The sequence below is a fragment of the Staurois parvus genome, unplaced genomic scaffold (assembly GCF_062004578.1).
Source record: "Staurois parvus isolate SC_StPar_1 unplaced genomic scaffold, SC_StPar_1.0 ptg000832l, whole genome shotgun sequence".
In the NCBI taxonomy this organism is placed as follows: Eukaryota; Metazoa; Chordata; class Amphibia; order Anura; family Ranidae; genus Staurois; species Staurois parvus.
In genome coordinates this window covers 4,771,567-4,787,390 of record NW_028318628.1, presented here as the reverse complement: position 1 = coordinate 4,787,390, position 15,824 = coordinate 4,771,567, and the positions used below count along the sequence as shown (strand labels likewise).

Below are 15,824 nucleotides of genomic sequence, written 5' to 3'. Positions count from 1 at the left end.
CATGCATCCCTAGTTGCATGTGTATTGAGCTGATGAACCTATAGATAGGTGTAAGTCAGAATTAACTGTACATGCGGTGTAACCCTTTAACTTTAGGAGAAGGTGTGAGTGTGATGTAGTCTATTGTTCTTTGCACATAGCATAGCTAGTTATCCTAAGTATATTGTTGCTTTTTTATGTCACACTTCTTTCTGGGTTTGGTAACAACTTTTTGGGCCCACAAAATGGCCGTGGGTTTGACTGCATTTCTCCTAACCACCGTCATGCTACTTCTAGAAAGGGATGAGTGATCATTCTTGGTTTATAATAGGCATGTGTGTACAATATGCTGATTTACGGTTCCATCATACCATGTGTTGGTGACTGATGTTCTTGGCTGTTTGCAGAAAGACAGTATTGCTGAGCCATGTCAGTCGGTTACTCCACACCATGTTTTGTGCATTGCAGAGGCCCTGGCAGAATTACAAGCTCCAGAACTGGTGATACAGCAAAGTGTGCATCAATTGCAGGTATGGCAACTCATTCACAGTATCCAAAAAAGTAACACATGCAGTGACCTAGGCCCCAGCCAAATCCTAACTTGTTTGGGTAAATTCATGCTCTTCTAGGCCTTGACGAATTGCATTTGACAAAACAAAGACAGTTTTACCCATGCACATCTGCTGTGTTGATCTTTGACTTGGTACTAGTATGGTACATATGCTGTTGTATGATTATATTACTTGCAGCTTGCAAGTTGTGAAAGCAGTGGGCCTGTGTGCAAAACTAAAATTTGGGTTCCCTGGGCTGTAAGTGACAAAATGCGGGGCGTGCAGCATGCCAAGGCAAAAATGAGTGTGTTTCTAATTGCACTGAATATCAGGCATGGCTTAAAGAGATGTGGCTACAGAAAGTCTGAGTTGACCTACATAGCATAGAATGACACAGTGATGAATATGGAATGTAAAGCACAGTATCTATGGAGGTACATTGGATTTAATGCTGGGATACCTGTTCAGCAGTTAACAGTAGGTGACTTATTTACTGCTGACCCTTGACTTCTGCAGCAGTTTCTACTGCCCTTTGAGTCATTACTGACCTCTTACCTCTTGCATCAGTTACTACAGACCTCTGAACTCTGAATCACGTACTACTGACCTCTGGGTCATTACTGAATTCTATACTCTGAATCACTTAGGCTGGCCATACATTATACAATTTTCTTAAGATTTTTGGTTTAGATTTGCCAAAAACCATATAATAGGAGGTCAAACCTAACAACACTTTCAATTGTATCAAATTAGGCAATCTCTTGCACTACATAGTTGAAGGTATAGCTAAAGGAAATTGGGCAGAAATTGGACAGAAAATTGTATAGCCTTATTGGCTCCTGAACTCTGAGTCCCGTACTACTGCCTCTGAAATCTGTATCACTTACTACTGACCCCTGAGTCAATACTGACCTCCGAACTCTGCGTCACTTACTACTGACCCCTGAAGTCTCAGTCACTTACTACTGACCCTTGAAATCTGTATCACTTACTACTGACCCCTGAGTCATTACTGACCTCCGAACTCTGCGTCACGTACTACTGACTCCTGAACTCCCAGTCACTTACTATTGACCCTTTAAATCTGTATCACTTACTACTGATCCCCGAATCATTATTGACCTCCGAACTCTGTGTCACTTATTACTGACTCCTGAACTCTCAGTCACTTACTACTGATCCTTGAAATCTGTATCACTGACTACTGACCCCTGAGTCATTACTGACCTCCGAACTCTGCGTCACGTACTACTGACTCCTGAACTCCCAGTCACTTACTATTGACCCTTTAAATCTGTATCACTTACTACTGATCCCCGAGTCATTATTGACCTCCGAACTCTGTGTCACTTATTACTGACTCCTGAACTCTCAGTCACTTACTACTGATCCTGGAAATCTGTATCACTGACTACTGAAAACTGAGTCATTACTGAGCTCTGAAATCTGAGTCACTTACTACTGACCACTGCATCACTTTTGACCTCTGAATCACTAACTACAGAGTTTAGGGGTAAAAAGTAACTGATGCAGAGTTCACAGGTCAGTAGTAGTGGCTAGGAATACAGAGTGCAGTAGTAAGTAGCTCTCTGACTCACAGTACAAACAGCCCTCCTCTGCACTGCTTACCTTTGTTTTCCTTTTCCCTGGACTCCACAGTACTCAGGGTACTGCAGCTCCGGGTCTTCTGTCCCTTGTCCTATTCCCTGCTCCAGTAGGTGGGGCTAAACTAGAGCTAATCATAGCCCCACCTACTGAACTCTGCAGCACTTACTGCTGACCCCTGAACTCTGCGTCTCTTACTCCTGACCCCTGAACTCTGCGTTACTTACAACCGACCTCTGAATTCTGCATTTCATTTACTAATGACCCCTGAACTCTGCATCATTTACTGCTGACCTCTGAATTCTGCATCACTTACCGCTGACCTTGGAACTCTGCATCAATTGCTACTGACCCCTGAATTCTGCATCACTTACTCCTGGTTCCTGAACTCTATGTTACTTACAACTGACCTCTGAATTCTGCATTTCAATTACTACTGAACCCGGAACTCTACATCTTACGGCTGACCCCTGAACTGTACATCACTTGCTACTGACCCCTGAACTCTGCATCACTTCCTGCTGACCCCTAAATTCTGCATCATTTATTGCTAACCTTTGAACTCTGCATCACTTCCTACTGACCCTTGAACTCAGCATCATTTTCTGCTGACTCCTGAACTCTGCTTCGCTTACTCCTGGTTCCTGAACTCTACGTTACTTACAACTGACCCCTGAACTCTGCTTCTCTTACTACCGACCTCTGCATCACTAATGACCTCTAACCTCTTCATCACTTATCAGAGCTGAGAAGTCAAAAGTAAGTGATGCAGAGTTCAGAGGTCAGTAGTGGCACAGAATACAGAGTGCAGTAGTAAGTGGCTCTCTGTCTTACAGTACAAACAGCCCTCCTCTGCACTGCTTGCCTCTGTTCTCTTTTATCCCTGGACTTCTCACAGTACTCAGGGTACTGCAGCTCAGGGTTTTCTGCCCATTCTCCTATTCCCTGGTTCGGTAGGTGGGTCTAAATTACAGCTAATTATTGCCCCACCTACTGGACCAGGAAGAGGAGAAGGGGGAGACGAGCAGGAGCTGCAGTACCCTGTGAAGAGCCCAGGGAGAAGGAGAACAAGGGTAAGTCAATACTCCTTATGTGTTTCTGCTGCAGCTGCAGTTGTCACAGGCAGCTGCAGCATGAAACACTGTTTGTTTACGTTGGGGAGGGGGTGGGTGCTGAAGGCCAGCATGGAAAGTAGAGTTGTGTGGCTATGATTGGCTTACCATTCACAGCCACTCATAGCCTGCCCCACCTACTTCCTGCGCTGACTTTTAGCAGCCACCCCCACTCCCAGTATAAAAACAGTGTTTCTGCTGCAGCTACCTGTGACCAAAGCAGCTGCAGCAGAAACACAGAAGGGGGATAGGCTTACTCTTGTTCTCCTTCTCCCTGGACTCTAAGGGTACTGCAGATGCCTGTGACAAGCATAGCAGAGACAGAAATGGGAATGGAACAGTGTTTCCCCACATTTATTGTGCAATGTGCACAGGCACAGTGGGCCCTACATCCCTGGGGGCCCTGTGCACCGCACACATTACATACATAGAGATTATACCACTGACTCCAATCTAATCACATCTACTGCTAACAACTGCATGTTATGATTACTTATGCTAACCATACATGGCTTGAATTTGCAGATACTGTCTGAGTATTGTTACAGTCGCGGGTGGCCTCAGTTGTCAGAATAAAATAGCTGTTTAGTTTGGATAGAGAAATCTATAGCTGCAGGGCTGTAGGAGAGAAATTGAAGTGTATATGGATAGGCTTAGGTTAAAAGATAACGTTAGCTCTTATTATGTTGTATATTCAGGGCATTGCTGGGACAAGGTCATCTAGTATCCAGAGAAAACTGAAGAAGGGGAGGAGTCCAGGGAACTGAGCTATGTGGGATACATGGAACTAAGGGGATTAGGGGGGAGGGGGCTGTAAGGGAGGAAGGGGGGCCAAAGGCCTCTAAGGGAGGGAGTAGGCTTAAGGGCTGTTGGGAGGTTCTCAGGAGGAGAGGGGAGGTCTAGGGCTGAGTTATCTCCTCACTCTCTGGGTACTCACTCTGTTCAGACCTCCTTCTCAGCATGATGCCCACCATAAATGATGGCATCTTCCCTTCTTCCCATCTCGAGTCACGTTACATGACAAGCGAAGACAGGAAGAGGGGCGGTGAGAAGCAGGAGAACAGCCGAAGCTCCTAGTGCATTTCTCCCCTCCATATATCAACACTACATTTGGGGCAATTGTCCCTTCTGCCCCCCTCCTTGTTCTGGCACTGATTCAGGGATTGTTTTACCAGTTTCTTTCCTTCCCTGTGCTTTGAAAGCCATAATCACAAGGCTAAGCTATTGTGAATATTGTGCCATCTACATTCATCTTGTCTGCTGTCTGCACTGTAACTACAGGCAATAGTTGTGCACAAAGAAGGCATGTGCTTTACCCCACATTTCTGTTTGATTCAATGTCTTCACTTCTATAAATCAAAGATGAATTACATACTACTGTACAGTGCAGAATATATATAGACCCTTACTGTACCACATTCTCAAATTACACAAAGTGTAACACAAATGTGTTACCAAAAAAAAGAAGGCTGTCTATATACCGATACCAGAAAATGATTTCAAGTGTTCCTCTGGGGTAATGAGGTTGAGAAAGGTTGGTCTAGAAAGTATGTGCAGTAATATATAAAATTCACAGTGACAAACTTGTCTATATAACATATACAGTATGCATTGCATGAATGTAGTATAACATAATTTGTTACGGAGTGTTACCTGTTTCATTATTTTTGGCAGAATCTTGTGAATGAGGAGGGAGCATGGGCGGCAGTATCCACAGAGAACAATCCCAAAATTCTTTGCACTCTGCTCTGGGATTGGTTGCAAGAGCTCTCAGTAAGTCAGTATTTATAAATTGGAGTGTTCAAAAAAGTAAACATTTATACTCACTTCTGTGCTACAATCAGTGTGATGCTGTAGCTGTCCCTCATTGGCTCTAAGACAGAATTGAGAAATCACATGTAACACCCTCTAGTATAGATAAGTTTATTTTGTATACTGCAGCTAGAGGCTTGCTAGAAGCCTGGGTGTAAGTCAGCAAGGTTACTTCAGGTTAGGGTTGGAGGGTTCTACAGGTCAGTCCTCTGGTAGCTCCCCATGCTCTAGAGACTTGGGAAATGTTTCTATAAGCCAGTAGTTGAGGAGAGGTTGATCTGCATATTATGGGAGTCTGGCTAATCCCAGACAAGAGGTCTGACAGTGTGGGAGATCAGCCCATTAATATGACAGAGCCTGGGCAGCAGGGGAGTCGGATGGAAGATGGAATGAGGAAGTGCTCCTGGTGTGCAGCCTGGGGGGGGGGTATGCCTACAGGCTGGGAGCTGGAAAGAGGGACCTCCACTGTTCTACAGTCTACAGGGAAGAACAGCCTGTCGGCAGCGGAACAATCCACCCAGCGCAAGGCCTGAAACTAGGTTCATCTTTCAAAGCTACAGGAACAGGATATTGCGAGTACCTCTACACACACCTGGGCCTACAAGGGACAAGGTAGTCAGGTGCTATACCCAGCTAGTTCTTCCTGGAACAGCATTTTTATGTGTCCCGGAATCCCTTGCCCTGGGATACTCTTGATGACAGCCAGGTGGATAAAGATATTTTTCATCTGGGATCTGAAAAAGAGCTACTCCAGTAGAAAATCCAGGATTTAAATTTTCTGCTTTTTGTACGTAAGAAGTTTGCCCTTCAAGTTGTTTCAGTTTCATTGGGCATCCCATATACCCATAGACCCCATCCAAGTTGTTTAACCCCTAATAGATCCACAAAACCAAGCTTATGGACTATTTACTGACTTTGGATGCAAGAGTGAAATTGCATGTTGCCTGGCTATGCAGGAAAATAGAGGGACCCAAAAACAGCAGCTCTCAAAAGGGTAGTGCTACAAACATGACCGCTGAATGCTCATTTCTTGATCTTCTCTGCTTCTCCGGTGCTCACAGGAGTGCCAGACAGGAGGGGTTGGAAGTGACTGGCCACACGCTGAGAGGTGGAGCCAGATGTCAAGTTAGGCATCTGGGTGGATCCCACAAATATTGTCGTGATCTTTAAAGATTCCGGAGTGGCTCTGCTATGCAGTAGTCCACTCTCAGCTGACTGTGGTCACAGGAGAGCAATAAGGGCACTCCTGAGAAGTATGGCAGAAGCACATTTAACAAGAATGTCCCGAGGACAGGTAAACAAAGGCTTTTTTTAGAAGTTTCAGTTATAACACTGTAGTGCTTCCACAACCAAAAATGACATACAGTTGATTCATTATTATTATTATTATACAGGATTTATATAGCTCCAACAGTTTCCTCAGCGCTTTACAATATAACGGAAGACAATACAGCAACGATACAGTTCAATACAAGAGGGTTAGGAGGGCCCTGCTCCTTGGAGCTTACAATCTAAGAAGCTTTAGAGCAGCGTAGGTGTATTTTCTTTTTTTAATAATTTTCTGTTAGAAGTCTCATCATTCCCAGTGCTGTCTCATGTTTTTGAATTTGGGATTATATACAATTTATTTAGTGACAAAGTAGCATAATGCGATGTTTCAAGGACCCTTCGTATACATTTTATATATGATCTAAGTCCTCCACTTTTGTGATTTGTTCCTCTATTGCCATGTTTTTTGATGTTTTGCCCCATAAACTCTGACTACATTTCTTAATTTTTTTTAGGAGCCTGTACTAAATCATGAAGACATAAATACCTTCTGTGATGGGGACTGGAGAAATAATCTGACAAAACTAAGCAGGGTGAGACCAGAGTCATTTGTTTAGGAGGTGGTAAAAATGTGTTTTTAGTAACCTACTAATCATCATATCCCCCCCCCCCCACCGGAAGCTCTGTCCCCTCTTCACATCACATCCCCCTAAAACTCTGCCCCCCACTTCACAGTCCCCTGCAACTCTGCATCCCTCCTTTCACACCACAACCCCCCCCCTGTAGATCTGCCCCCACTTTACACCACAGCCCTCCTGAAGCTCTGCCCCCCACTTCACACCACAGCCCTCCTTAGGCTCTGCCCCCCACTTCACACCACAGCCCCCCTGAAGCTATACTCACTTTCCTACCTTTACACAGGTGTACAGCAGAGCAGAGAGCTGGAGGCAGGACAGCTCTGCACAGAGGGCTCCTGCCAGAATTAAAGTGTTACTAAACCCACAACAGTAAAATCAGTCTGTATAAGCAGTAAAGCATGTTTGTTATACTCACTGTGGAACCTAAGGGGTTAATCCTCTGCATTGTGTAAAAAGGCTGTTTGAGCCTGTCGTCTCTGCCCCTCCTCTTGTTGAAATGACCACCTGATCTAGACTGAATCCATAGTCAGATGCACATGTTCAGTTTGGTGTGTATTGCTAGAGTTTTTTTTTTTCTTCTTGGGAGAGCGCATGTGATCAGCACAGGGCCAATCAGCACTGTCCAGACAGAGGGTCAGGACTTTCACATCCTCCTAGAGCAGAAAGAAAACTCCTCCTACAAGCTTTAACCAGTGCTCTGCTGAAGTCACAAGACTGCTCTAACTGCTGATGAGAAAAGGTATTTAGCAGTTTATATTTACTAAAATAATTGCATTTCCATGTAGTGTGTACTGTGGGAGACTAGATATAGTGAATGCAGGGTCCTGGGTTTAGTAACACTTTAATTTTCCATATAAATAAGCTGATGATTGGTTGCTAGGACTGCCCTGCATACTAGCAATCATAAGCTGGTTAACATGATGGAACTGTGACTTGGTCCAAATCTGGAACACAGTCTGCCATTTAGTTATGTCTACTATAGAGTATCACTTTGATTGCTGGGGCTGCTAACATCACATCAAAGATGTTCATCACATCCAAGTCACCAGACTCATTCTGCACTTCATTCATAACCTCCACAGTCTCAAAACCGGGAGGGAGAGTCATCAATATTTTGCTATGCAGTCCTAAGAATTATAGTAATGGCCCTGTATTTATTTCCCTTTGGAAAATAGCCATTGTCTTTACATGATTACCAAGGACAACCTTGCTGATGAAGCAATGTATCTAAGCCATTACTTACCACATACTGTACTTCTTCTTGATAATGCAATTTTCCAGAAGCTTTCTTCCTTGCTGTGTATGAGGAGCTTTTCCCTTTAGGAGAAAGGTGACACACTGACATTAAAAACAGCTGCAGTGCCAATTTTCCCAGGAAAACAGAAGAAACAGATTCAAAGGTGTCAGCCAGTAGGCTTTCCATTAATGGTGAGAAGAGTGGAAGAACATAGTGAAAACACATACAGCTAAGAAATGTCACTTTGTTTAATGTTGCAGTGTAGGATGTTCAGTCTTTTTTGTGCATATACTATATATAAGTACATATAAGAAGAATGAAAATAATCTTATCAAAAATAATTTGTAAATATGTCAATAGCACCTTTAGAAATACAGTATCTCACAGAAGTGAGTACACCCCTCACATTTTTTTATATATTTTATTATATCATTTCATGTGACAACACTGAAGAAATGACACTTTGCTACAATGTAAAGTAGTGAGTGTACAACTTGTATAACAGTGTAAATTTGCTGTCCCCTCAAAATAACTCAACGCTCAGCCATTAATGTCTAACAAAAATGATGTAATGTATTACATAATTTTGGCTCAGGCCAGAAACTAGGATTCAACTGAAGAAATGTAAAAAAAAAAAAGGTTTAAAACAAGCAAATATATTATACCTTCCTATCTATTTACTAATGCTAGCAATATTAAAAAAAATAATAGCTATTGTTGATTGAGAGAGTTTAGTTTCACTTTAACAATCAGTAACAAGCCATTCCTGTCCTCATATAATAAAATATTTTTTTTTTGTGTATTGCAGAGTCAGGGGGAGATATTATGTTGTCTTCTGCAGTGTGTTAGCAAACTTCCTTCCCTGACATGCACCCTGGAAGAGATGGTGTTAAAGAGACTTATCAGAGCACTGACAAAGGTACGTTACGTAACCCCTGAATGCTGCAAAAGGTATTGCAAACAAGATATCTTGTCAACTATTTTCAATTATTGAATTAAGTAAAGCACTAAGGGCAATAGCTATGGATGACTGTTTAGCGTTCCCTTGCCTGGTCACATTGTTAAAGAAACCTGTCAACTTCTCAGTACCAAAAAATATTAAATGATTTCTTCTTAAATAAGATAAAGAAATACTGCAAATTTCTGATGCATACCATTTTCAGCTAACATGCAATGCTGGACTTCCTTTTCAGAAAGCCCAACATCCCATCCAAACTGAGTATTACAGAAGCACACTGTAATAAATGTTTATGGGAAAAAACGTTTTTGGGTAAAAGAAAGATTTCATACAAATAATTACAAAATATAAAATTTGGAAATGTTAAAAAATGAAATTCCTTTTAAGTCCCCAGAGGACATGACAGAGTTGTATTGAAAGCTGCACAGTTTTGGCCCCCCAGCATGCATACAACCACTGTGGGTATGTCATCATTAATGGTTTAGCATAACAAAGTTATGCAGGCTGCCAAATGAACACATAGTCCATGATTTGTTCAAGCCCCTGGGCAAAGTAGAGTTTTCTTATGCATTATACACCATTGCAGCACAAGGAATGCACAATCAGGAGCATCCAGCATGTAATTTAAAAAGCACAAGGCTTTTCTATCTTCAAATCACGACAAAAGTATTGCCTTGCACTTTATCCATAATAATGAGGTTAAATTACAGATGGAAAAAATGATCTAGGGGCCATAATGCTTAGACTCTATTGATCATTATTCAGTAAGAGAGGGGTGGTAAGGAATCATTGTCACTATTTTATGGCTTGTTCTAGATAACCCTAGGCTGCCAGTGAAAGCATGAGTTTCAGCCTATTAGTAGTTGGGGAAATGGCCAAGCAACTTGCAGCAATTGTATGGAACATGTTATACCCATATAGTTTCAATGGACTACGAGTGTGGTGATCAGCGCACTTGTAGTCTATTGACACTTACTTCAGTTTTCTAACTAAAAACCCATACAGATACATGGGCAGGGAGCTGGGGGAAGACCTTGCAAGGGCCTGACATTGTACCCAAAATTTCACAATTGTCACTAAAACAGGAATATAGAGAACACCTAAAGCGAGAGATTCCTCTCACTTTAGAAAAATTTCCTCTCACTTGGTGTTGTTTCCAGGACAGAAGTTTTAACCATTCACTACTTATCCAAAGTACTCACTGTAAAATCCTTTTCTTGGAGTAAACAAAAAACAACGACCAGCCTGACGTAACTGCCTTCAAATTTCCAGTATGCCTCAGTTTTAGAACCTGAGAGGAGTTTGTGCCTAGAGAGGGGTGAGGTCTGTGTACCTTTATTCATTTTAATAAAAGGAATTTACAGTGAGTACAAAAATACAATTTTATTTCTTATTCATTGGGGGACATAGGATTCAGAGACTATGGGGATGCCCAAAAGCAGTCCAAATGAGGGATAGGCAACACAACAAACAAAACACCAACAGGCCCAACAATAAATAACAGGAATGGAAGGATGTCCAAATGGAAGGATGTTAGTATCACATGAGGCTTGAACATCCAACAAGTACAATGCACAGAACACGTGAACAGAAGACAGATCTAGTAGAGTGTGCCTTGTCAATAAAGGATAGTGCATGATTCTTAAACCATAGGCTTGACTGATGATCTGTGTGAGCCACTGAGAAATGGTGGAATGAGAAGCATGTTCCCCGTATGTGTTTTTAGTGACAAAGAGAGAGTCAGTCCTTCTAATGGAAGAAATCTCTTCAATGTAAACAAGCACGGCTCAAACTATATCCAGACAATGCAGGGAAATCTTTTTCTGATGTACTAGGGCTGGACAGTGGGATGGAAGCACAATGTTTTTGTTTAGGTGAAACCCCCTTAGGAAGAAAGCTCTAGGCCAGTGATGGCGAACCTTTTTGTGCCCGAGTGCCCAAACTGCAACACAAAACCTACTTTTTTATTTCAAAGTGCCAACACTGGAATTAATCACTTGCCTACCGGGCACTTCTACCCCCTTCCTGCCCAGGACAATTTTCAGCTTTCAGTGCTGTTGCACTTAACAATGACAATTGTGCGGTCATGCAACACTGTAACCATATGCAATTTTTATTATTTTTTCACACAAATAGAGCTTTTTTTTGGTGGTATTTAATCACCACTGTTTTATTTTTTGCACTATAAATGAAAAAAGAGCAAAAAATTAAAAACATAAAAGGTTTCCTTTGCTTCTATTCTAAAATTTTGCAAACAGGTAATATTTCTTCTTTGATGTGCGTTGGTGAGGCTGCACTGATAGGCAGCACTGATGGGCATTGATGAGGCAGCACAGATAGGTAGCACTGATGAAGCGGCATTGGTGAGCATTGATGAGGCACTGATGATGCACTGATATGCAGGAAATGATGGGCACTGATAAGCGGCACTGACTGATAGCACCAACTGGAGGCACTGACAGACGGCACTGACTGGCGGCACTGCTGGGCATCATTGATGGGTGGCACTGATGGGCAGCACTAATGAGGTGTCACAGATAGGTGGCACTGATATGCGGCACTGATTGGTGGCACTGATAGGCGACACTGATAATGGGTACTGATAGACAGCACTGATAGGTGGCACTGACTGACATCACTGCTGGGCACTGACTGGCAGCACTGCTGGGCACTGACTGGCACAACCGCTGGGCACTGACTGGTGGCACTGACTGGCAGCACTGCTGGGCTGCACTGATGGGCACTGGTGGGTGGCACTGGTGGGCACAGGTGGGTGGCACTGGTGGACACAGGTGGGTTGGCACAGGTGGGTGGCACTACTGGGCACAGGTAGGTGGCACTTCTGGGCACAGGTGGGCGGCACAGGTGGGCACAGGTGGGTGCATTGCTGGGCACAGGTGGGTGCATTGCTGGGCACAGGTGGGCGGAACTTGTGTGTGGCACTGCTGGGCACCGATCATCAGGGCACTGATGATCAGTGACCCTGATGGTCGGTGCCGTTCCCTGCTCTGACAACTGCCGGTTTTCGGCAGTACTTTCCTCATGATCTGACAGCGTGAGGAAAGTGCAGCTGAGAACCGGCATTTGCATTTCCCGGTGATCAGCGTGTCATTGGACACGGCTGATCACGTGGTAAAAGGTCGCTGTGATTGGCATTTTACCACGTCACGTGATCAGCTGTGTTCGTAGGACACAGCGATCACGGAGATCGCCCGGTGCGCGCCCCCGGGGTGCGCAGGAGAGCGCGTTCTTCCTCTTCTTCCTGGCGTGCCCACTGAGATGGCTCTGCGTGCCAGCTCTGGCTGCCATAGGTTCGCCATCACTGCTCTAGGCTCTAATGCCAGTTTTTACTTATGTAAAACAAGAACAGATTTTTTGTAGGACAAAGTTACCAGTTCAGACATATGCCTCAAAGAGGTGATTGTGACAATATATGCAACCTTGTTAGAGTGGACCCTGAGTTGGATGGGAGTAGAGTGAAACTGGGCAAAAGGACCTCAAAAGAAACTGCGCTTTCAGAAATCGCACCAAACCTGCAGGATATAATTAAAGTGCGTTTCCCTGGTTTGAGGTTAAGGGCCACATCAGAGGGCTCCAAGGGCCACATGTGGCCTGAGGGCCACAGGTGAATCACCCCTGTCTTACAATGTGTATATTCTGGAGCTCATATGTTTTAATTCCAGAGATCACAAGTAGATGAGAACAAAACTCAAAACACTTGGCTTTGGGAAACCAGGGGTACTGGATGTCAAGGATCATTTGGACATTTAGGGCTAGTTCACACTAGATCCATTCCAGTGCATTTTTTTTGTGCATCAAAAATGCATGCAGTGTTTTCCATGTATTCCAATGGCCTCACACCAGTGCAGTCACTTCCAGTCAGTTTCCTGTGCAGAAAAGAAAGTAGAACATGTTGCATTTGTTTCTGCACAGAACCATACTGGAACATAGCAAACTGCACCAGAACTGAGTGTGGTGTGAACTGTATGCTAAAAAAGGAATCTGGAATGCATCTTTAGTGCGTTTTTGTGGTGTGAACTGGCCCTTAAAGAGAATCCATTTAAAGCCATGGATAAAATAGATGTAGAAATAGCTTTCTGATCTGTTGGACATTGGCCAGTCTCCCAGTTCAAGCCAGTCTTTCCCATGTCTCTCTCATGTACTCAACATTGTATTCATTTCCTTTCACAGCAGCCACCTGATATGCCACATCTACCTCCAGCACTGTTCCTGCAGCTTCACTCTATTGTACAAGAGATACGAGCTCATGGAATCATGTTCCGAGCACACCGCAAAACAGCAGATACAGGACAACATGGAGAGCTAAATACAGACAAGAGTGAGGGGAAGAGCAGTCAATAGTCACCGGCCTAGCAGTGTAGTGCTCGTGCACAAATTACAAGAATTTGGTATTTATATTTAACAAGGGTTGCAAACATTTGTATGTACTATATGTTTACATTTTCTTGATAAAAAAGGTGCATGGAATATAAACCAGATATGGCCTCATTGATCACCAGTAAGAAATGCCTGTATTGTCCCACCAATCTGGCTTGTAGCTGCGTGCAAAGTCATAAATTGCATATTGGTAATCAGTAGCATCAATGGCAGATTTTTTTATCCTTTTTTTCGAAAAAAAGTTTAATGAAAAAGGTCCCATTTCCATTAATGTGCTGTGTTTCCCTGGGGAGAAAGTACAAGTATGTTGTCCCATCTTCTTAGGTGCTGTCGAAGGCTAGCTGTAAGGTCTGACAGGGCACCCCTACTCACTCCTCAGCTATTTGACAACACAGCTAGGAAGGAGAAGGCTGCTTTGACAACTAAAACTTTCCCATCTCTAAGCTCTTGCCCACTTGTCTGGAACATATTTGCTGATACCACCCTCCCACCACCCTCAAGTACTTGGAGACAGAGAAAATTGTTGTCTGTCAAAGCAGATGTTCCTTGTTGTTGGACAGCCAGGAAAAAGGGGAGAGTAGAAGGGGCACGTGCTATGGGTGCAGTGTTGATATGTGGAGCGATGCATTGGAAGCTTACGACCACTCCATTCTCTGGTAGTTCACTGACAAGAACGACTGCAGTGTCACTCCTGTCAGAAGGCACAGTTGCCTTGATAGCTGCTGGAGAGAAGATTCTGCTCTCTCCTTCTCTGATAGCAGCCTACTGTGGGCAGGAATCAATGAGAACACACCTTCATCTCTTTGTGGCGCCGCTGAGGAATGAGGGCAGACTACCTTCTTCCTCAAACAAGACCCTCTCAGCGTCCATGAATCTTCAAAATATCATGTTTCCACTTGATCCATCTCCAAATATAACTCTTTAGTATCCATGTGTACCTCAAAAGAACAAAAACTACATATAGTGAATTATCCTTAATGTATAAACATCAAAATAAAAATTCAAAGCAAAAACCAACTCTCAATGTGTATTTTATTCAAAATTTGCAAAAATCACCCAGTGTCCACTTTTATGTGGCTGAATTGAATACTCTTACCCTAAAAATACTTGTATATAGCTTTACATCTCATTCCTCATAAGAATCCACTCAAAGCTGATCCTACGAATGCATCATCATCCTCATAAGAAAAACATATCATAGTGTAGTATCCTTTGGACATGTGCTCCCCTCTTCGACGCCACTAGTGTAACGAAAAAACACTCTCCACCACCTTCCAAACCACGCACCTTACCGGACTATAAATGTCTGGTAGCATACATGAGAAATGATGAGAAATGACTCCTCTTAATCCGCACTGATCCAATCTCCAATCACATTAAAGCATCATATCATAGTTCAAAAAGAGAAAGACCATATAGTGTAGTAAGTTATATAAATGGGCCTACTTTATTAAAAATGTAGTTACAAGAAAAAACCTTAAAATCTCATATATCCTCAGTGAAAAAAGTGTAATGTCCATCCAATACAGCATAGGGTATACAGAACCTCTCTCAAGATGGCAGCTACACTACTTCCAGTTTACGTCTTACATCTGATGTCACGTCCCTTGACCTGTTTTGTTACTTCCAACTTCTTCAAAAGGGGTCAACACACCGTCATCTCAGTGTGGCACCAATGAGGAATGAGGGCAGGCTACCTTCTTCTTGTCTACATGTCATGTGACATATGACTTGACCTGAGACGGGAAGGTGATGCTGGTCTTCATTCCCAGGGGGTACTTGTGGCAGGCGCAGCACCCTTTGGTGCCTTGTGCGCTGTGGCATTAGAAAAATTATGTAATTGCTGTTTCTTTGTTTGATTAGACTGACTTTACTCTGTAATTCCTCCAATGCCGCTCTATGGATGCAGTAGGTTTAAAGAGCACACCGAATACTTTAGTTAACTTCTTTAATAACTTCAATCTTCTTCATATAACACTGCTTACAATGGCTTGTTTCGTTTATCTTACAGTGACTTATTTCTTTCATATTACAGTGGTTTAATTCGTATTACATTGGGTTGATTAGATAGCTTATCTAGATAGATTCGATTACTTTACACTGGGTTGATTCGATAGATTTGGTAGATTCGATAGGTTCGTTAGCTTATGTCGTTAGATTATTTCGGTGGAACTACAAGTAAACACATATAACAAATTTTACATACAGATCTACCTGCACTGTTAAACAATAGAGGAACACACAAGTGCATTAAATACCTATTTG

General features: G+C 43.0%; 1 protein-coding gene across 1 annotated transcript in view; it reads left to right on the top strand.

Annotated features, from left to right (window-relative positions):
* Positions 1 to 14,572, top strand: part of LOC149443797 (protein tyrosine phosphatase domain-containing protein 1-like) — a 33,036-nt gene extending 18,464 nt beyond the window's left edge. Inside the window, exons 8-12 of the mRNA XM_089655270.1 lie at positions 387 to 509; positions 4,922 to 5,020; positions 6,844 to 6,921; positions 9,012 to 9,122; positions 13,353 to 14,572. Of these exons, the coding sequence (XP_089511396.1) occupies positions 387 to 509; positions 4,922 to 5,020; positions 6,844 to 6,921; positions 9,012 to 9,122; positions 13,353 to 13,523 (582 nt within the window). The 3' untranslated portion in view covers positions 13,524 to 14,572. The remainder of the gene's footprint in view (positions 1 to 386; positions 510 to 4,921; positions 5,021 to 6,843; positions 6,922 to 9,011; positions 9,123 to 13,352) is intronic.
* Positions 14,573 to 15,824: the final 1,252 nt, after the last annotated feature.